At 40.8% G+C, this 21,335-nt stretch overlaps 1 protein-coding gene across 3 annotated transcripts in view; it reads left to right on the top strand.

Annotated features, from left to right (window-relative positions):
* The window catches only part of cwf19l1 (CWF19 like cell cycle control factor 1), a 23,092-nt gene extending 1,757 nt beyond the window's left edge, over positions 1–21,335 (top strand). For 2 of the 3 annotated variants that reach the window (XM_039792033.1, XM_039792035.1), the window contains exons 2-14: positions 950–1,034; positions 1,118–1,202; positions 2,184–2,285; positions 3,277–3,491; positions 6,039–6,154; positions 7,200–7,284; positions 10,066–10,221; positions 11,102–11,276; positions 13,557–13,636; positions 15,588–15,797; positions 18,511–18,630; positions 19,714–19,811; positions 20,470–21,335. In XM_039792033.1, coding sequence (XP_039647967.1) covers positions 950–1,034; positions 1,118–1,202; positions 2,184–2,285; positions 3,277–3,491; positions 6,039–6,154; positions 7,200–7,284; positions 10,066–10,221; positions 11,102–11,276; positions 13,557–13,636; positions 15,588–15,797; positions 18,511–18,630; positions 19,714–19,811; positions 20,470–20,614 — 1,672 coding nt within the window. In that variant the 3' untranslated portion in view covers positions 20,615–21,335. The remainder of the gene's footprint in view (positions 1–949; positions 1,035–1,117; positions 1,203–2,183; positions 2,286–3,276; positions 3,492–6,038; positions 6,155–7,199; positions 7,285–10,065; positions 10,222–11,101; positions 11,277–13,556; positions 13,637–15,587; positions 15,798–18,510; positions 18,631–19,713; positions 19,812–20,469) is intronic. The other variant, XM_039792034.1, reaches the window with a different exon arrangement.

The following is a 21,335-nucleotide window of genomic DNA, read 5'->3' as shown; positions in this document are numbered from 1 at the left end:
AACGTGAAAAAGCTTAACGTGGTTTAATGTATCCAAACAACGATCAATCATCACCAAATTTCTCATGGTTATATCTTGTCACGAACACTTAAGCCTGTCAAAAAAAACTAAATCGAAATCCAACGGTTATAGAAGTTATCTCACGTTAATGTTTTCTTCTTCATTGGCCCTATGGCGAGGAAAAAGCTTAACGTGGTTTAATGTACCTAAACAATGATCAATGATTACCAAATTTCTCTCTCATATTGCTCCTCATAACCACTGAAAACTGTCAAAAACTCGAACCCAAAGTCCAATTATTATGGACGTTATCTGACATTAAGTGTTTCTGCTTCATTAGAGCCTATGGAAAAAGCTTAACGTGGTTGAATGTACCTAAATAATGATCAATCATCACCAAATTTCTCTCTCATATTACCCCTCATAACCACGGAAAACTGTCAAATAATCTAACCCAAAGTCCAGTTTGGTAATCATTGATCATTGTTTAGGTACATTAAACCACGTTAAGCTTTTTCCTCGCCATAGGGCCAATGAAGAAGAAAATGTTAACGTGAGATAACTTCTATAATCGTTGGATTTCGATTTAGTTTTTTTGACAGGCTCAAGTGTTCATGACAAGATATGACCATGAGAAATTTGGTGATGGTTGATCGTTGTTTAGATACATTAAACCACGTTAAGCTTTTTCACGTTAAGCGTGTAAAGAAAACGCAATAAGTAAACAAAGTGTTTTGCGAGAAAATATAATTGAGTTCGGGGATGGATTTCTAACGAGCTGATACTAAAATGAGTGTCTTAAATTCTTCTCTAAGGGAATATTCAGTTTATTTTGGACAAATAGAGTGACTATATGTTTATTTAGGGTCCTTACTGTTTATGTCCAATGGTGTTGCTGTGCTGTTGATATAAAGACCGATCAAAGTATTAAAAGTGAATCTGTTTGCAGCTTGGCATGTGGAGATGTTGAAGGGAGGCTGACCGCGCTGTTCAATCGAGTCCAGACCATCCAGAAGAAGGCCGGACAGTTTGATGTGAGTCGGTGAAATTACATTTTTTTTAAAGTTGCAGACATTTATAATCTAATTTCTGATGTTTGGTGCTGTTTTTCTTGCAGCTGCTGCTGTGTGTTGGAGAGTTTTTTGGGACGACGCCGGAGGCCGAAGCAGAGTGGCAGCAGTACAAATCTGGAGCCAAGAAAGGTACGAACATCTGGGCAACCGGCTGTTACACCCATTTTCAAAATGCATGAACTTTTGCCAGGAAACATTTTAGGAACTTACAACTTAAGGCTGGGTAAGACACTGTGCGTTTGTATGAATCTTGTACATCGTTTTAACTCGGATAGGTGAAATAATCAAGCCTGCATATACTCAAATGTATTTTCATATTTCATATGTTCTATAATGTGTTATTATGATCGAGGGAGAAGGTCACAGGGAGGCAAAGAGGCCCCTCTGCGTGCAATGGTGGCATCTGGTTCAGATATTTAAGTTAATAATAAATTAGAGACCCTGATTGAGTAACTAATTGAGTAACTGATGACTTTTGGAGGGGGCCTACAGGATGCTTGAGTTTATCAGAGCATTGAAACCTGTCAGTATTAGGATAATATCATGGATGAGGGTTTCCAGATGTGAGTTTCAGGATCTATAAGACTGTAAGGTCAATCCGAAGTTCGGAGAGAGCACTTGGGTCTGTGCAGCGGTGCATGGCTAGGTGTCCTCCCTCATGAGAATCCTGTTCAATATTGAATAAAGCTGCCTATAATCTGAAATCATCGGAGTCGTCATCTTTGAACATCTCTATCATCAATTTCCAGAGGGTTCCATCTCTCAAACTCGCGCTACACATTTGAATTCTGTCAGGCCAGAACCTGCAACTTTTCTCTACAACTAGATAAGATCAAATAAAACGTTTTACCTGAGGGAAATTGTTGTGCAGCAGTTGCAAAACAAAGTGGGGGAAAATTGCAAATATACACAACAATAAAATCTTTGCACTAGCTTTAATAATCTTGTATCACCTGTCAGATATTTGTAAATTTTTTTTGTTTATCCAAGAGACAGTGAAAAACAGGCTGATAAATTCTGGATTCCACACTTTGATCGGCTGATAAGAAAATCAGTTTTCGGTTTCTTTGTTCAACTAAAGTCTCTTTCGTGTCTTTCGTGCCTCCTCAGCTCCCATCCACACTTACATCCTGGGAGCGGCGAGCCAGGAGACGGTGAAGAGTTTCCCCAGCGCTGATGGCTGCGAGCTGGCTGACAACATCACATATCTGGGTAAGACTCTGAACGATGGGGACTCTACTCTCTCCTCCCGAACTTTGGCTTCTGCATCAAACTTTCCATCATTAAAGGAACACGCCGACTTATTGGGACTTTAGCTTATTCACCGTACCCCCCAGAGTTAGACAAGTCCAAACATACCCTTCTCATCTCCGTGCGTGTCTCTTAACTCTGTCTGACTCACCCACCGCTAGCCTAGCTTAGCACAGATCCTGGAGGTAACTGGCTTCATCTAGCCTAGCTTAGCACAGATCCTGGAGGTAACTGGCTTCATCTAGCCTACTGCTCCCAATAAGTGACAAAATAACGCCAACATGTTCCTATTTACATGTTGTGATTTGTAGAGTCACAGGGTGTACAAATAACAAGATCACATGAGACACAGCCATCTTCTAACCGTATACATACTGGGAACTATATTCTCAGAAAGGCGAAGCACTGCTACTTCTGCTACTTGGGCGGAGTGATTTGCTCGCAGCATCTGAAACCCTGTGGTGAGGAGCAGAGAGTAACAACGGTGCTTTTCAGGTGTCAGATGTAGCAGTGCTTCGCCTTCTGAGAATATAGTCCCCAGTTTGTATACGGTTAGAAGATGGCTGTGTGTCATGTGACCTTGTTATCTGTACACCCTGTGACTCTACAAATCACAACATGTAAATAGGAACATGTTGGAGTTATTTTGTCACTTATTGGGAGCAGTAGGCTAGATGGAGCCAGTTACCTCCAGGATCTGTGCTAAGCTAGGCTAGATGGAGCCAGTTACCTCCAGGATCTGTGCTAAGCTAGGCTAGATGGAGCCAGTTACCTCCAGGATCTGTGCTAAGCTAGGCTAGCAGTGGGTGAGTCAGACAGAGTTAAGAGACACGCACGGAGAAGAGAAGGGTATGTATGGACTTGTCTAACTCTGGGGGACACGGTGAATAAGACAAAGTCCCAATAAGTCGCCGTGTTCCTTTTTAAACATGTTGATCCCTGTGTGGTGTAGGTCGGCGCGGCGTGTTCACGGGCGTGTCGGGATTACAGATAGCCTACGTCAGCGGTCGGGAGGCCATGCAGGAACCGGCCCCGGCTCACTGCTATACATCCAAAGATCTGTCGGCCCTCGTGGCCCCGCTGACCAGCAGCTCCAAGTTCAGAGGAGTGGACATCCTGCTGACGTCCCAGTGGCCCCGAGGAGTGTGGCACTACGGAAACAACCCGGTAACAAGTCCTGAACATATAAATATTGTTACTGACAAACATACAGTGTTTTCCCTGGCTTTGTGGAAGACTTGGGTGCGCGTATCTGGCTAGGGGTTTAGGCGTCCTTCCTCAAGAAAATGTTGCATTTAAAAAAAATAAAAATACAGTACAGGCCAAAAGTTTGGACACACCTTCTCATTCAATGTGTTTCTTTATTTTCATGACTATTTACATTGTAGATTTTCACTGAAGGCATCAAAACTATGAATGAACACATATGGAATTATGTACTTAATAAAAAAGTGTGAAATAACTGAAAACATGTCTTATATTTTAGATTCCTCAAAGTAGCCACCCTTTGCTTTTTTGATAACTCTGCAAACCCTTGGTGTTCTCTCAATGAGCTTCATGAGGTAGTCACCTGAAATGGTTTTACCTTCACAGGTGTGCTTTGTCAGAGTTAATTAGCGGAATTTTTCCCCTTATTAATAAAAAAGCAAAGGGTGGCTACTTTGAAGAATCTAAAATATAAGACATGTTTTCAGTTATTTCACACTTTTTTGTTAAGTACATAATTCCATATGTGTTCATTCATAGTTTTGATGCCTTCATTGAGAATCTACACTGTAAATAGTCATGAAAATAAAAAGGAAATGCATTGAATGAGAAGGTGTGTCCAAACCTTTGGCCTGTACTGTATATATATATTAATTTCCCCATACATTTTGTGTCTCTTTGTGGGATTTTGTCTCTTTGTAGTTGTGTTGTCTCTTTTTGGTCATTTTTGTTTTCTTTGTTTTTGTTTTTTTGGCTCTGTGTGGTCATTTGCCTTCTCGTAGTGAGTTTGTGTCCCTTTGTGATAGTTTTGCATGTCTTTTTCATATTGTTTTAGACCATAACGTTATTCTATCAATATCTTTGTCTAAAATGGAAGAGCTTAAAGACGAAACTTGCTAAAAAAAGTTGAACTACAATCATTAGTTTTGAGAAGTCTTTTTAGTTCCATTCATTTGCTGCCCAAAATGGCTTGGGTGCCGCACCTAAACCTTGTAACGGCAGGGGAAACCGCGACCTAGAATATCTGTTGGGTGGACAGGGTTTCATGTGTATGTGAATATTATGAAAGTATTTTTTTCTGTATGCTGTAACTGACACAAAATGTTTATTTCAATGCAGTATGGGAGCTCCATCTGTTACTTGGTTGCATCCACATGGAATCACTTTTAAACTGGATTTAATTGCAGTTTATCAAAAACCTTTTCTTGTACTAAAAGTGTTTCAGCACTAGATCTTACTTTAAAACTGAACCAACTGTAATTTTGTTGCTGCAAAATATTTTAGGTTAACTAACTTTAAAGGGGCTATAAGCAATATTTTTGTTTAATAATATAGTGTATGAGTGATTTGTAAACAATGTGTCAATGTTGAATATTGACATGTGGAATTCTGGTTCACGACATTTAAATTGAGGTCAGAATCATCAATCCAACCTGTTTTAATTCAGGGTTCAACATGTCCAACATTGCTATCAATAATGTTTGTCAGTGTCAAACACCTCAAATCTGACATTTAAATAAACAGTGTTGGTGCAGTTAGGCTAGTTTCACGTCCTTTTAACAGTGTCTTATTGTGCATCTCACCTCGACGTCCCTTAAGTAGCTGCTCTGGAGTTTTTTTTATCACATTGTCATCAGCAAGTGAAGTTTTCCCACTTGTTGTGTAATTGTAGATCAGTCCCTCCAGAAAAATGTGATTATGCGATCGCATAATTCAATCCATAATCAGCCAAAGCCCGCATATTTATGCGGGGGCCGCATTTTTTTCAAATGCGCCGCACTTTCGCCGCATAAATTGCAGATTTCCATGCAAAATATGCGGGGCTTGCATGATTTCATAATCCCCACATTTTCGTTGCAAAAAAGTCACATATATCTCAGCACAAAGTTGAAAAATGTTGCGTTTACTTCACACAAGAGCAGCCATTTTCCCCTGTTGCCATGGGAACGTTGTCGTAAAGTGACTAATAATAATTATGCGACGTGAACATCATCGAAAAGCAGGGTGTTGGGGGTATCACTTTTTTTTCTCTTGTTCATCAAACCGCAGTTTTTGCAAGTTCCTGCAATTTCATCGCATAAAATTGCATAAATATCCCGCATATTCCATCGCATTTTTTAAGAAAACGTGCCGCATAATCAAGGATTTTTGCCCGCAACAATCACAAAAAAACTCTTTTTCTGGAAGGACTGGTAGATGCACAAATGTCCACTTTTAGAATTTCTTGGCTCAAAACGTCGGGGCTTAAAATAAATAAATAAAAACAGCAATTGATTGGCCAATCTCACCTCAAAGGTCCATTTTTAAACCAACATGGACGAGACAAAAAAATACATTCAGCTATGCAAATTTCATGCTCTGAGGAAGACTGTGTGATATACTCGAAAGCTCCAGAACAACAGACCTTGTGGTGAGATTTATTTTAATTTTTTTTCCAGCCGCTGTTTCCGAGGTCAGTAATTACCTTTAGGGCTCTGCTGTTGTTTTAATGTGTCTCGCGTGCTGCAGGAAGTGAACACAAAGTTCTGTGGGAGCAGCTCCGTCGCCACCCTGGCCGACAAACTGAAACCACGCTACCACTTTGCTGCACTAGAGGGCGCTCACTATGAAAGACTCCCATACAGGTGCTGGATGGATACATTTACTTTTTCGCTGAGAGAATTTTTACATTGTTTTATACTTTTACTTAAAGTGCTCATATTATGCTCATTTTCAGGTTCATAATTGTACTTAGAGCTTATATCAGAATAGGTTTACATGGTTTAATTTTCAAAAAACACCATGTTTTTGTCGTACTGCACATTGCTGCAGCTCCTCTTTTCACCCTGTGTGTTGAGCTTTCCGTGTTAGCTACAGAGTGAGGCATCTCACTTCTGTTCCATCTTTGTTGGGAGTCGCACATGCTCAGTACCTAGGTAAGGACTACTAGCCAGTCAGAAGCAGAGTATGAGGGCGTGCCCTGACAGTACCTAGGTAAGGACTACTAGCCAGTCAGAAGCAGAGTATGAGGGCGTGCCCTGACAGTAGCTAGGTAAGGACTACTAGCCAGTCAGAAGCAGAGTATGAGGGCGTGCCCTGACAGTACCTAGGTAAGGACTACTAGCCAGTCAGAAGCAGAGTATGAGGGCGTGCCCTGACAGTACCTAGGTAAGGACTACTAGCCAGTCAGGAGCGGAGTATGAGGGCGTGCCATGCTAGCAGCTAGGCGAGCATTCTAACGTGTGTTCCAAAGTGACCCATGTTTGTCTCTGAAGTAAAGGCTGGACTACAACAGAGCTGTTTGGAGCAGTTGGTGAACAGTGTTTTCTGTTGGAGATGGTAAGTCCCTTTGGGGGGGGACTTTGGGCTTTTTCCCTTTGTAAACTTATAACGTGCACAAAAAAAGATATATAACACAATAAAGGAAAGGGGAAAAGCCAAAAAGCACAATATGAGCACTTTAAGTAAAGACTCTTCGGTCTTCCACCGCTTTTGACTGTCTATCCAATTGTGTGTGTGTGTGTGTGTGTGTGTGTGTGTGTGTGTGTGTGTGTGTGTGTGTGTGTGTGTGTGTGTGTGTGTGTGTGTGTGTGTGTGTGTGTGTGTGTGTGTGTGTGTGTGTGTGTGTGTGTGTGTGTGTGTGTGTGTGTGTGTGTGTGTGTTTTAACAGTATTGTACATGTGTTTTCAGGAACCATGTCATTCTCCAGGAAAATGCTCAGCACGTCAGCCGCTTCATAGCCTTAGCAACCGTCAACAACCCCGCCAAGAAGAAGGTGTGTGTGTGTCCGTCCTGTACCACAAAGAACGTCCATCTTTAACTCAGTCAAATCTGAACACACAGACGTAATACACACATTTTCAGACTCAGGGTGACTTACACTTCCCGAGGATATCATTATCTCCGACGTCCATTGGGAATAAATGTCCATATACAGTGCCTTGCGAAAGTATTCGGCCCCCTTGAACGTTTCGACCTTTTGCCACATTTCAAGCCTCAAACATAAAGATATAAAACTGTAATTTTTTGTGAAGAATCAACAACAAGTGGGTCCCAATTATGAAGTGGAACGAAATTCATTGGCTATTTCAAACTTTTTTAACAAATAAAAAACTGAAAAAGTGGGCGTGCAAAATTATTCAGCCCCTTTACTTTCAGTGCAGCAAACTCTCCAGAAGTTCAGTGAGGATCTCTGAATGATCCAATGTTGACCTAAATGACTAATGATGATAAATAGAATCCAGCTGTGTGTAATCAAGTCTCCGTATAAATGCACCTGCTCTGTGATAGTCTCAGAGGTCCGTAAAGCGCAAGAGAGCATCATGAAGAACAAGGAATACACCAGGCAGGTCCGAGATACTGTTGTGGAGAAGTTTAAAGCCGGATTTGGATACAAAAAGATTTCCCAAGCTTTAAACATCCCAAGGAGCACTGTGCAAGCGATAATATTGAAATGGAAGGAGTATCAGACCACTACAAATCTACGAAGACCCGGCCGTCCCTCTAAACTTTCAGCTCATACAATGAGAAGACTGATCAGAGATGCAGCCAAGAGGCCCATGATCACTCTGGATGAACTGCAGAGATCTACAGCTGAGGTGGGAGACTCTGTCCATAGGACAACAATCAGTCGTATACTGCACAAATCTGGCCTTTATGGAAGAGTGGCAAGAAGAAAGCCATTTCTTAAAGATATCCATAAAAAGTATTGTTTAAAGTTTGCCAAAAGCCACCTGGGAGACACACCAAACATGTGGAAGAAGGTGCTGTGGTCAGATGAAACCAAAATCAAACATTTTGGCAACAATGCAAAACGTTATGTTTGGCGTAAAAGCAACACAGCTCATCACCCTGAACACACCATCCCCACTGTCAAACATGGTGGTGGCAGCATCATGGTTTGGGCCTGCTTTTCTTCAGCAGGGACAGGGAAGATGGTTAAAATTGATGGGAAGATGGATGGAGCCAAATACAGGACCATTCTGGAAGAAAACCTGATGGAGTTCCGCAAAGACCTGAGACTGGGACGGAGATTTGTCTTCCAACAAGACAATGATCCAAAACATAAAGCAAAATCTACAATGGAATGGTTCACAAATAAACATATCCAGGTGTTAGAATGGCCAAGTCAAAGTCCAGACCTGAATCCAATCGAGAATCTGTGGAAAGAACTGAAAACTGCTGTTCACAAACGCTCTCCATCCAACCTCACTGAGCTCGAGCTGTTTTGCAAGGAGGAATGGGCAAAAATGTCAGTCTCTCGATGTGCAAAACTGATAGAGACATACCCCAAGCGACTTACAGCTGTAATCGCAGCAAAAGGTGGCGCTACAAAGTATTAACTTAAGGGGCTGAATAATTTTGCACGCCCAATATTTCAGTGTTTTATTTGTTTAAAAGGTTTGAAATATCCAATAAATTCTGTTCCACTTCATGATTGTGTCCCACTTGTTGTTGATTCTTCACAAAAAATTACAGTTTTATATCTTTATGTTTGAGGCCTGAAATGTGGCAAAAGGTCGAAAAGTTCAAGGGGGCCGAATACTTTCGCAAGGCACTGTATCTGCATAGAAATCATAGGAAAGAAAGACTCTTCTTATAACTGCAAAACTTGTCTAACTGCATGTCATTCACTGCTCATGCACACGCATTCATTCTCCCTTGTGGGGGGAGGGGCTTAGGAGACAGTTTTGGGCTTTAGCGGAAAGGGGGGAGGGACTGAGAATTTGTCGATGTTCAAATTCTTTGGCTAAGTCCTGGATCTTCACGATCCTACCTACAGCACCTTTAATGGCTCTGACACACCAACCTGACGGCAACTGTCGGCAGAAAAGGCAGTCGGACTGACTGCCTCCCCGAGTTGGTCAAAAAAGTGCATCGGAACACACCCAAGCGACGCCGACTTGAGCGTACGTTCTGCGCGTGCGCGAGACATCTCCATAACAGCAGGCGGCGCTAATCTCTATTGTCGCCCCCAAAAGATGAAAACCGGCAGCTGATTGGACGAACGCGTCACGTGGGTCTGGCTACTCACGGATTTCAAAGCCAGACCATCATGGCGGCTCGTTCAGAATACGATCTCATATTTAACAAAGATAGTTAACCGAAACGTGTTTCTGAAAATATTTTAAGCGAGAAATAGGCCGTGCAGTTGCTGACCGTCTTCATTTCAGATCGACAAAGGTCAGTTTTAAAGATTTTTGTCCGATTTTGAGAGGCGTTCGTCACGCTCATCCCGCTCATCATTCCCGGGTTAGCACTCCACCAATCAGATTGGTCACTGAGTCCGACTGCCCGCCTTCCGATTCAACAAGTCAAATCGGCCCAAATTAAAGCCGATGGCTCCTCCTCCCCCGACTGACGACGGCACGGAACACACCGAACAGACTCGAGTCACCGACCTCGCCAGAATGTCTGACGGCCGATAATCGGGTCGGTGTGTCAGCGCCTTTAGGGGGACCCTCGGTGTTAGACTTTGAAATCCTCTGCCATCCAGTGATCACCATCGCACCCTGAGCTGTCTGTCTGCTTCTGTCTGTCTGTGTGACGGCTGCAGTATTTGTACGCCTTCAACATAATCCCCATGAAGACCATGGATGCATCAGAGCTGGTGAAGCAGCCGCAGGACGTGACTGAAAACCCCTACAGATGCCCCACAAAAGACAAGACGGACAAACTAAAGACGGGCTTCAGCACCACCGAGGAGGAGGAGGTGTGTGTGTGTGTGTGTGTGTGTGTGTGTGTGTGTGTGTGTGTGTGTGTGTGTGTGTGTGTGTGTGTGTGTGTGTGTGTGTACTTGTGTTAAAGGAATACACCACCGTTTGTTGAAATAGTTCTTATCACGGTCTACCCTGGCTGTAGATAGGTGGGCCAACGCATTTTTTGTCTCAGTGCAAGTAATTTTGTTGGCTCACTTTTACTCATAACATGCTAACCGGCAACATAGGATTTCATTCACTACGCTAAGCTAACTAGCGGCGGCGCTGCCGGTGTTACAAAAAATGCGTTGGCCCACCTATCTACAGCTAGGGGAGACCGTGATAAGCCCTATTTCAACAAACGGTGGTGTATCCCTTTAACACGCTAAACATTGGCTAAAGGTTCCCCTTGTTAAATTTAGGGCAACTTATTACTGCACAATAACTGTTTTTCTCATAATTCTTTGTCATTTGTAATTGATTTTATCTGAATTTTTTGTCTGATCTGATTCTATTTGATTTGATCTATTTTTTATTGTTTTAAAAATGTTGTTCTAATGAATTTCTTCACCTTTATGTAAATCACTTTGAATTTCCTCTGAAAGGAGCTATACAAATGGACTTGCCTTTCCTTTCCCAGGCTGAAGGAGATAAGGAAAGGAAGCACTACAGCTCTGTTTTTATTTTTAGCACTTAAAGATTACGACCAGCTCTTGTGATGGCTGACACTTAAATACTTTTATTTAAAAGAAATTTAAGTTGACCTACTTATTTAAAAAGAGTTTCAAACTACACGCCAGGTGCCAAATGTGACCATCTGATGCATTTTTATGTAGAAAAAGTCAACCGTCTCCCCCCTGTGTCCTCCCTGTGTCCTCCCTGTGTTCTGTTCAGGAGCCAGGCCAACAGTTCTTCTTCGACCTGAGCAAGAAGCAGGGCGGCGGCGGCGGCGGTTTTCGGGGCCGCGGCAGGAAGAGACATTCAGACGGAGACGGACGAGGACGAGACCAGCAGCGTGACGGAGGAGACGAGCATCATCAGGGACAGCCCAAACAGCCCCGCAGGCCCCGTGAGTCCGACCAATTTGTTTTATCGTTTGTTAGGAGATTGTTAAGTATTTTGATTTCCTGCGTGCTAACAGCAAAGATACTATACTATACTGTACTATTAAGCAGTGGTTGTCAAACTTTTTTCAATAATGTATCCCCTTTTGAAATATTGTGCCAGTTAAGTACCCCCTGACCAGCGCAAAGCATTTTTGGTAGAAAAAAAAGGCTTTATAAAGAGGTACATACACAGCGTTGCACCATCAGTGTCTGATTTACTAAACAACAACTTTGTAACCTAAAAACCCTTAAATGCTACTTCAAAGGTTTAGAATCCATAAATAAATTCACTTATTAATATAGTATAATTATTTCCGGGAATTATGTATGACTGATATTTTTTTAATTAGCAATTTCAAAAGAAATCTCACATACTCCAAAGTACCCCTAGGGGTACACGCACCCCCATTTGAGAAACACAGCTTTTTTTGCCTTGCTATTTGTTTTATTCTAGATTTTAAAGAACCTTGGGTAGGGGTGCATAATATATCGACTCAATATTATTATCGCGATATCACGTTGCGCAATATTATATCGAAAGTGTAGCGATAAGTACGCAATATTTAGTTTATTTTGTGGAGCGCTGCGTCCTGTCCGTTGGCTGTGTGCCTTGGTTGTGTTTGATTTAGAGCTTGAAACGCTGTAATGATCACGTCTCATTGGCCAGGTACCGTGCCACGTGCACATGTTAGTGCACGTCAGCGCACGGGGCCACTACGTGACAAACCCTATGGAGCGTACCACGTGTGGGAATATTTGAACAGAGTGACAGTGTAAGGGAAGAAATAGATAGAGACAACAAAACAGAACCAATCAGAGAAGGGAAAGAAAAGTTGTCCTGTTCTCTTTATTTATATATTTTATACTGTCCAACCAGTAGAACATGTCCTGTTCTCTTTATTTATATATTTTATACTGTCCAACCAGTAGAACATGTCCTGTTCTCTTTATTTATATATTTTATACTGTCCAACCAGTAGAACATGTCCTGTTCTCTTTATTTATATATTTTATACTGTCCAACCAGTAGAACATGTCCTGTTCTCTTTATTTATATATTTTATACTGTCCAACCAGTAGAACATGTCCTATTCTCTTTATTTATATATTTTATACTGTCCAACCAGTAGAACATGTCCTGTTCTCTTTATTTATATATTTTATACTGTCCAACCAGTAGAACATGTCCTGTTCTCTTTATTTATATATTCTATACTGTCCAACCAGTAGAACATGTCCTGTTCTCTTTATTTATATATTTTATACTGTCCAACCAGTAGAACATGTCCTGTTCTCTTTATTTATATATTTTATACTGTCCAACCAGTAGAACATGTCCTGTTCTCTTTATTTATATATTTTATACTGTCCAACCAGTAGAACATGTCCTATTCTCTTTATTTATATATTTTATACTGTCCAACCAGTAGAACATGTCCTGTTCTCTTTATTTATATATTTTATACTGTCCAACCAGTAGAACATGTCCTGTTCTCTTTATTTATATATTTTATACTGTCCAACCAGTAGAACATGTCCTGTTCTCTTTATTTATATATTTTATACTGTCCAACCAGTAGAACATGTCCTGTTCTCTTTATTTATATATTTTATACTGTCCAACCAGTAGAACATGTCCTGTTCTCTTTATTTATATATTTTATACTGTCCAACCAGTAGAACATGTCCTGTTCTCTTTATTTATATATTTTATACTGTCCAACCAGTAGAACATGTCCTGTTCTCTTTATTTATATATTTTATACTGTCCAACCAGTAGAACATGTCCTGTTCTCTTTATTTATATATTTTATACTGTCCAACCAGTAGAACATGTCCTGTTCTGTAGGCATGGTCCTTATTTATTTATTCATGTTGGACTAGTCCAATATGACTGTCAGTTGAAATAAACATTGCATTAAAAAAAAAACTTTGTTTGTTTGTTATGAATCTATTTTGATGCGTTTTCCCATAAATTTTCAATCTGTTTAAAAATAGCTAAATTAATATCATATCGCAATATTCATAATTGATATCGCAATATCACATTACATGTCATTTAGCTGATGCTTTTATCCAAAGTTACTTACAATTGCTGTATATGTCAGAGGTCGCACGGCTCTGGAGTAACTAGGGTTGCACATTTTGTCAATATCGTGCAACCCTAACCTTAGGTGGTAAAGGGTTAAAATGGTACCAATAAACTGAATAACTTTAATATTTTGTCTTTTTATGGTGTGTAGCTCAGGCCTCCGGTCCCTGCTGGTTCTGTCTGGCCAGTCCTCAGGTGGAGAAGCACCTCGTCATCAGCATAGGAACACACGTGAGTTCCTACCAAGAGGGCTGGGTAGCGTCCAAACACGTTCGGTACCAACACCGTGACTTCAATACCGGTTCCTAAACGATTCTTTTTTTCGATACCAATTTTATAAAACAAAACGAAATTACAACATTACACATTAGGGCGCAAACCTTTTTATTTATGTTTCAGCTCCTGCTACGTGAGCCTTCTCTGTGTAACGTAGAGTTTTTCCTGCCTACCTCTACGACGACAGCCAATCAGCAGCATTTATAGATCTCGGTAGAAGCACGCTGCGTGCTGATTGGCTCACTGACACTGACGAGATTTACTCCTTAGGGATTGAAATTGGGTATTGAATGACGAGGCATTTTTCGATGCTCGATACTTAAGAGGCAATGGGGTCGGTGCCTAAAAAGTATTGAATTCAGTAGCCTACATACCAACGGTAATTATGATTATTCATCAAATACAGACAAATCTTTTATTCTTCTTTTTTTTTTTCAAACAAAAAAATGACAAATATAAAAACAAAAGGAAAAACAATATCTATAAAGCGTTACAAACAGTATGTTCAATCTGTCCGAAAAAGAAGCGGGACGAAGCCGAAGCTTGTTATTCCCACCCCTCATTCTACTTTCAATACTTCCTGTATATATTATATAATTTGTATGTGTATTCCTATATTTTTTATATTATATATTCATAGCAAGATAACACAATTATTTTAAAGACCTACCAATTTATTTTTTTTACATTTTGCAAGAAACAACCCCTTACCCTGTTCACCCACCCCAGTACGATCAGTATGAAGACCCACCCTCACAATCATCTCTCTTTATCCTCATGTCCTTTTAACCCTCGTGTTGTCTTCCCGTCGACCTGCAACTTTTAGTTTTTCTGAGTCAAACTTTTAAGTGAAAAACCTTCATCAACGTTTTGGTCGTCTTTTTTCGACACTTTTGTGGCTTTTCCCAATGTTTTTGTCACTTTTTTTAACATTTGTGTCACTTTTATTGTCACTGTTTTGTCACTTTTGTTGACATTTTTCTCACTTTTTTCAAGGTTCTTTTATCAATTGTTTTTTTCTTGTAATGCTATAAAATTGTAACCTGACTCCGCCAGATGGATTGCTTCGCATTTGCTCGACATATCCATCTGGGAACTTTCCGTTGGAGAACTTTTGGGAAGGGGCAAAAATCCTGGTTAGCTGATTGGATGAACCATCTGTCTATCACCTATGTTGGTGATAGATGGGCCAAATCAACCAATCAGATCCACGAAGCGTATGAAAATACAACCACAAGCCCCTGCTGCTGCAGGAAAAGCATAGCTCGTTAGCTCAGCAAGCAAGCAACATGTCGGTAAAGGATATTTGCCGTTTGTGTAAGGAGAATTTAGGAATAAAAGGCACCATTTCAGGTTCCCGGTCCATATTCCAAAAGAAAGATCCAAGAGAAAAAAGCATTAGCGAGCAGCTAACAGAATTAGGGCTACCGCTGGCTGAAAATACCGGTTAGCTGATTGGATAAACCATCTGTCTATCACCACCTAAACCCGCCTCAAAACCAACGCTGATTTGCCCGGTCGTTTGGCGAACGGCTCCAAATGTTCTCTGTCTCAAGATGCCAGACTGATCTGCGAGTGGAAAACTGGAGCTCGCCAGATCAGGACGGTCTCACGAGGCTAATAAAATTGACTAAAACACCCAAATTCAGTGAAAGTAGTGAACGGATTATTTATTTAACGTGTTAAGAGCAAACCATCCTCGTTATTTTTTTTTTTGGACAATTAGTTTGAAAGAAAACCCAAATTTCTGATATAGAAACATTTTGCAAGGACAACAGGAGGGTTAATAAAGAAAGTTTATATACAACTTTTCAAACTTGAGAATGTTTAATAATCTAGCAGTGGAAAGGTACTGACAGCGACAACCCCATTGAACCCACTTACCAGAGTGACTTTTGTTTGGCAGTGCTACCTGGCTCTGGCTAAAGGCAGCCTGACCCCTCACCACATGCTGATCCTCCCCATCGGCCACTACCAGTCCGTGGTGGAGCTGAGCTCCGAGGTGCTGCTGGAGATGGACAAGTACAAGTCGGCCCTGAAGAGCTTCTACAAGAGCAAAGGGGAGCGCTGCGTGCTGTTTGAGAGGAATTACAAGAGCCAACACCTGCAACTGCAGGTAGAAACACACACACACACACACACTAGGGCTGTGCAATTGATCAAATTTTAATCGTGATTTAGATTTTGGCTTCTAACGATTACAATAAAAATGTAATTGAGAGGGGCGGCCTCTAGCTCACCTAGTAAGAGCATTCGCCCCATGTTGGCTGAGTCCTGCAGCGGCGCAGGTTCGAGTCCGACCTGCTGCCCTTTGCTGCGTGTCGTCCCCCATCTCTCCCCCTTTCCTGTCTATCCACTGTCACTGTATATTAAAGGGGAAAAAGCCCCCAAATAATAATCTAAAAAATAAATGTAATTGAGAAAAACGATTATTTTGCACATTACGTTTTGCAAGTAAGACGCTTATTTTAAACTCTTGTGTTCTGAATGAAAAGAAAAAAAAGTATTAAAGGTGCAATATGTAATATTGTGTGTAATACTGGCAGCTAGCGGTTAAAATAGTTACTGCACTACCAATTCAAAATACTGGAGAGTCGTTTCCCCCGCCCCCTCCTGCCCAGACTCGAAGTTCACGGGGGTTGCCAGGCTGAGACCGCAGCATTCAACAATGTTGCTAGACGCTTTTCTCACATAGCCAGACATTACTCCACAGCACAGCGGAGTAGCTAACGTTAAATGCTGGCTATATTGACAGTCATAAAAGCCCGTGCTCACGCGGAGCTCTGTAACCAACTGACAGACACACTTTAAAATTACAGTATGAACCGCTAAAAACACAACAAGCTCACTGTCCTCTCCACACGCCAGTCAGGCACACTTCCTCGGCTTAGAATTACAATAGGAACCGCTAAAAATACCACTAGCTACCTTGCCGACGGAACACACTTCATTGGCTTAGAATTACGGCAAAAATCGCTAAACACACTGCAAACTCACAGTCCTCTCTTTCCGATTTACAGCCCCCCTCTCGTGGCTTAAAATAACTCACCGTTGTCGGCTCTAGCCGCTGACGAGGCTACATGCTGTAAACAGCCGTGGGCTGCTTGCCTGGTCCCCCGGTAACGTTAGCAGGTAGCAGGGTTAGCATGGCGGCGTTAGCCAGGACCAGTCGGGATCACGTTACTGGCTGTGTCTCAATTGTTTTTGCAAGTAACCAACTCGGGTACTCTAGCTATATAATTCAATGTGAGAACACAAATGTTGAAATGACAAAAAATGCCCATCCCTAGTAGCTGTGATAAATTAGCCTGAAGCTATGCTTACCTGTTCAGGAGGAAATAAGCCAATTCTGCGTCCTTTTGGGATCTAAGCTGTCTCCATCTTTCAAATACATCTCCAATATTTACCAGGGGGTTGTTATGTCTCTGGTCACGCAACTGTTAGAAACATGCTGTTTTCTTTTTTTTAGGTCGGGTAGAATCTATCTCTGTTGATCCTGTTTGTTTGTGTGCTGCTTTCATGGCTGTACTACCGTAAAGCTGTAGCCGCTGGGTTTATGTTTTTACAGGTATATCTGGCAACCCGGCCTGGCTGTCAAACTGGGCCGTTGATAACAACACACAGATCAAAACATAAACATAAATTCCGTCACGGAATGTAAATTTCAAAAAGAAAAAATACTGAAATTAGCATTGTTGTCAGAAAAGATAGTATTTCAGTTTAACATGTTTCCTTAATATCTGATGAGGCATTGGTGTCATTTTTGGATTTATTACAGTACAAATATTACATATTGGACCTTTAAGGGTAGTTTCACAGTTCACAGTGTTTTCACTTTGACACTGTTTTTAAAATAACAAAAAAATGCAACATCTTTCCAAAAGTCAACATGTAATCGTGTTAAATAATCGTGATTCCAATATTGACCAAAATATCGTGATTATGATTTTTCCCATAATCAAGCAGGCCTAACACACACACACACACACACACACACACACACACCAAAATGACATGATTAAATATTATACAAATTTTAAAGGCAGTGTTTGGACTTTGCTTAAAGAGTGGTGTTGCAACTTTATCTTGTTATACAGAGATTACACTGCAAGTTGACTTTTTTGGGGCTGTAACTTGTATTTTTCCTAAATTTTCGACTAACTTGCTAATTACTTTTGCGGTTAATCTCTTGGCCTGAAAATTGTGAAATTACAATTTGCCGTAACATATTCAAATTGATTTTTTTTTTTTGTCCGATCAGCAGTCCAAAAGTCCTACAAATATTCACCTTTAAGACACAGGAAGCAGCGTTTGTTTTGACATTTTTACTTAATAATTAATAAAGATGAATTACAGTAATCGATTAATCGATTATCAAAAGAATCTGATTAGTCGATTGAGATGTGTTGGGTAGATGTTAATTGAATATACACTCAGTTGCCAGTTAATTAGGTACACCTCTTGTAGTTTTGAATTGATGCATTCTAATCTCCCACAACAGCCCTGCAATCATTCTTACTGTACATTCAGAATAGTTGTGATAATAATACATTGGATTTGAAGCGACTTCACGTAACCCAGGGACACTTCACAAAAAGGATAGAACTTCATTAGTAAAAAGATGACAAATGGACTCATTATGAAGGTTATAATGTTCAGTTGTTGTTGAAACTGTGTAAGAGAGGTGTTGATTCCACTTTATGATCATTTTGGAGGATATAGTTTGTTGAATTTGCAGGTGTTGCTATTATTTTGTCCACCCCATGTATATCACTGATTACTCATCGGAGGGTTGGGATGTTCCACGTGTTGACGTTGTCGACATTCAGGTCGTCCCGGTGCCGCTGGACCGCTGCACCACGGAGGACATCAAGGAGGCGTTCATGGTCCAGGCTCAGGAGCAACAGATGGAGCTGATGGAGATTCCTGAACACACCGACCTCAAACAGGTACACACACACACACACACACACACCTAGATCACACACACACCTGGATCACACACACACACACACACACACACACACACACACACACACACACACACACACACACACACACACACACACACACACACACCTAGATCACACACACACCTGGATCACACACACACCTGGATCACACACACACTCACTCCTGGATCACACACACACTCACTCCTGAATCACACACACACACACACACTCACTCTCTCTCTCTACCTCACTCACTCACTCACACACACACACACACACACACACACCTGGATCACACACACACCTGGATCACACACACACTCACTCCTGAATCACACACACACACACACACTCACTCTCTCTCTGTCTCTCTACCTCACTCACTCACTCACACACACACACACACACACACACACACACACACAAAAACACACACACACTCCTGAATCACACACAAACTCACTCTCTCCCTCTCTCACTCCCACTCACTCACACACACACACCTGGATCACACACACACACACACACACACACAAACCATACACACACGCACGCACGCCTCGATCACACACGTACACACACACACACACACACCTGGATCACACACACACTGTGTTTTTCATCTCAGTTTTTTCTCATATTCAGCTTCACAGGATATAGTAAATACAAAAGCTGCATTATAGTATTGATTAGGGCTGTGCAATTAATCAAATTGTGATGCGATTTCGGCTCCTAACGATCACAAAAACAATATAATCGAGAAAAACTATTATTTTGCACATTATGTTTGCAAGTAAACTCTCATTTTGTCTTGTGTTCTGAATGACACAGATTTATGACACAAATCTGTTTTAATCTAATTTTTCTTTTTTTCTTCTTTTTTTGGGGGATTTTAATTACTTGTTTTCAAAAGATTGGGAAAGTGTACTACAACAGTTGATCTTATTTTGTGTTTATTATTTAATACTATTTAAACGTTTGAATTTTTTGAATTCCCCCTAATTAAAAAATCTATTCAAACATTTGTTTAACTGTTGCACTGTTTTTTTAACTCTAACGTGTGCGGTGTGTGTTCAGATTGCTCCTCCAGGGACTCCGTACTTTTACGTGGAGTTGGACTCGGGGGAGAAACTCTACTACCGCATCCAGAAACATTTTCCTCTGCAGTTTGGAAGGTAAATCTGTCGGCATTTACCTGTTTACATGAATCTTTACTAACTAATAATTTCAAGAGTTCAAATAAAACTAATCTTCAGTCTACGATCATAAGAAGAAAAAAAAGATACAGATTTAAGGAAATACTTTTCTGATAAAATTTATTTAATTTTGAGCCTAATTTAAAATAGTGTGAAATGGCACAGGGATATGAATACATTTGATAATAAATGTTGTAATTGTGTCTTGAGCTCCATGCGGACGGGATTAACATTACAGGGGAAGGTTAGAAATCATCGTTGGGGAAATACTTCAGAACATGCCTGAGAATAATCACATTTTCAAGTTTTCTTTAGTATCAGAGTAATCCAGTGATAGTGGTCTGTATATCCATGTGGAGCTGCTAATAGATAATTCAGCATGCTTTATAATGGTGCAAATTTGCCAAAATGTAATCAAATAAAGCTTAAAAAAACAACAGGGAATACCAGACCTACCTGAAGCTGAAATTACATAAACAGCCTATTTGATGATAAACTCATGAGCATTGCTCCTGTATTATCAGACCCATCAGCATGTGTGTTTTATATATTTGTGTTTTATATATTTGTGTGTGTGTACTGTGTGTGTGTGTGTGTGTGTGTGTGTGTGTGTGTGTGTGTGTGTGTGTGTGTGTAGGGAGGTTCTGGCCAGCGAGGCGCTGCTGAACATCCCGACTCGAGCTGACTGGAGGGAGTGTAAACAGAGCAGGGAGGAGGAGGAGGAGAGCTGCAAACAGCTGAGAGACAGCTTCCAGCCGTTTGACTTCGCCTGGGAAGACTAATGCAGCCACACACACACACACACACTCTCTCTCTACAAAATCTCCTCCCTTAAACTGTTAAAGGAATAGTTCACTAATTTGCTTTCTGGCGGTGGATGGAGAATGGCGTTAGATGAGAAGATGGTCACCACTCACACTAGACATGAGAGTGGTATCCATCTTCTTACCTAACTCTCGGCAAACTATGTTTTTATGTTTTCTTTTTAATAATGTTTTGAAGTGATGGAGGGAACTGAGATTTTCACAGCAAAGTTTTATAAGTAAGCCTCATGAAAGCCCCTCTTGTTTAAGGTTTATTAAAGTGTCTAAATCTTTCAGAATTTAGAGACTGAAAATTCAGTTCAAATTTTCAAAATGTTTAGAAAGGTTTGCAATTCCAAAACCAAAAGCGGAAAGATGTGCTCATAATCCGTACCTGTGTTTTAAAATATCCACAGTGAGTGCTATATGTTGGTTTGTGAAGATATCTGTCTTTTAGTTATTTCTGATACATGGAAAAAAAGACAAAGGAAAATCCTTATTCCAGTTTCACAATAAAAGCTGAACTCCACACAGACTGAGGCTCGAAAATACTTTTATAAATTGAACATCGTAAAAACTGCTCAGCGACATTTTCTAAAGTTTCTATGGGGGCTCTTTTGTTTTAGCCTCAGCTCTGGGGGGGGAATTGTTTTTAAATGTATTTTGTAAATGAACTACAATTAAAACTCTTATTTTGGGT

This window comes from Perca fluviatilis, chromosome 23, assembly GCF_010015445.1.
Source record: "Perca fluviatilis chromosome 23, GENO_Pfluv_1.0, whole genome shotgun sequence".
In the NCBI taxonomy this organism is placed as follows: Eukaryota; Metazoa; Chordata; class Actinopteri; order Perciformes; family Percidae; genus Perca; species Perca fluviatilis.
The sequence above is the reverse complement of the archived record's forward strand: the minus strand, read 5'-3'. Positions and strand labels throughout refer to the sequence as shown.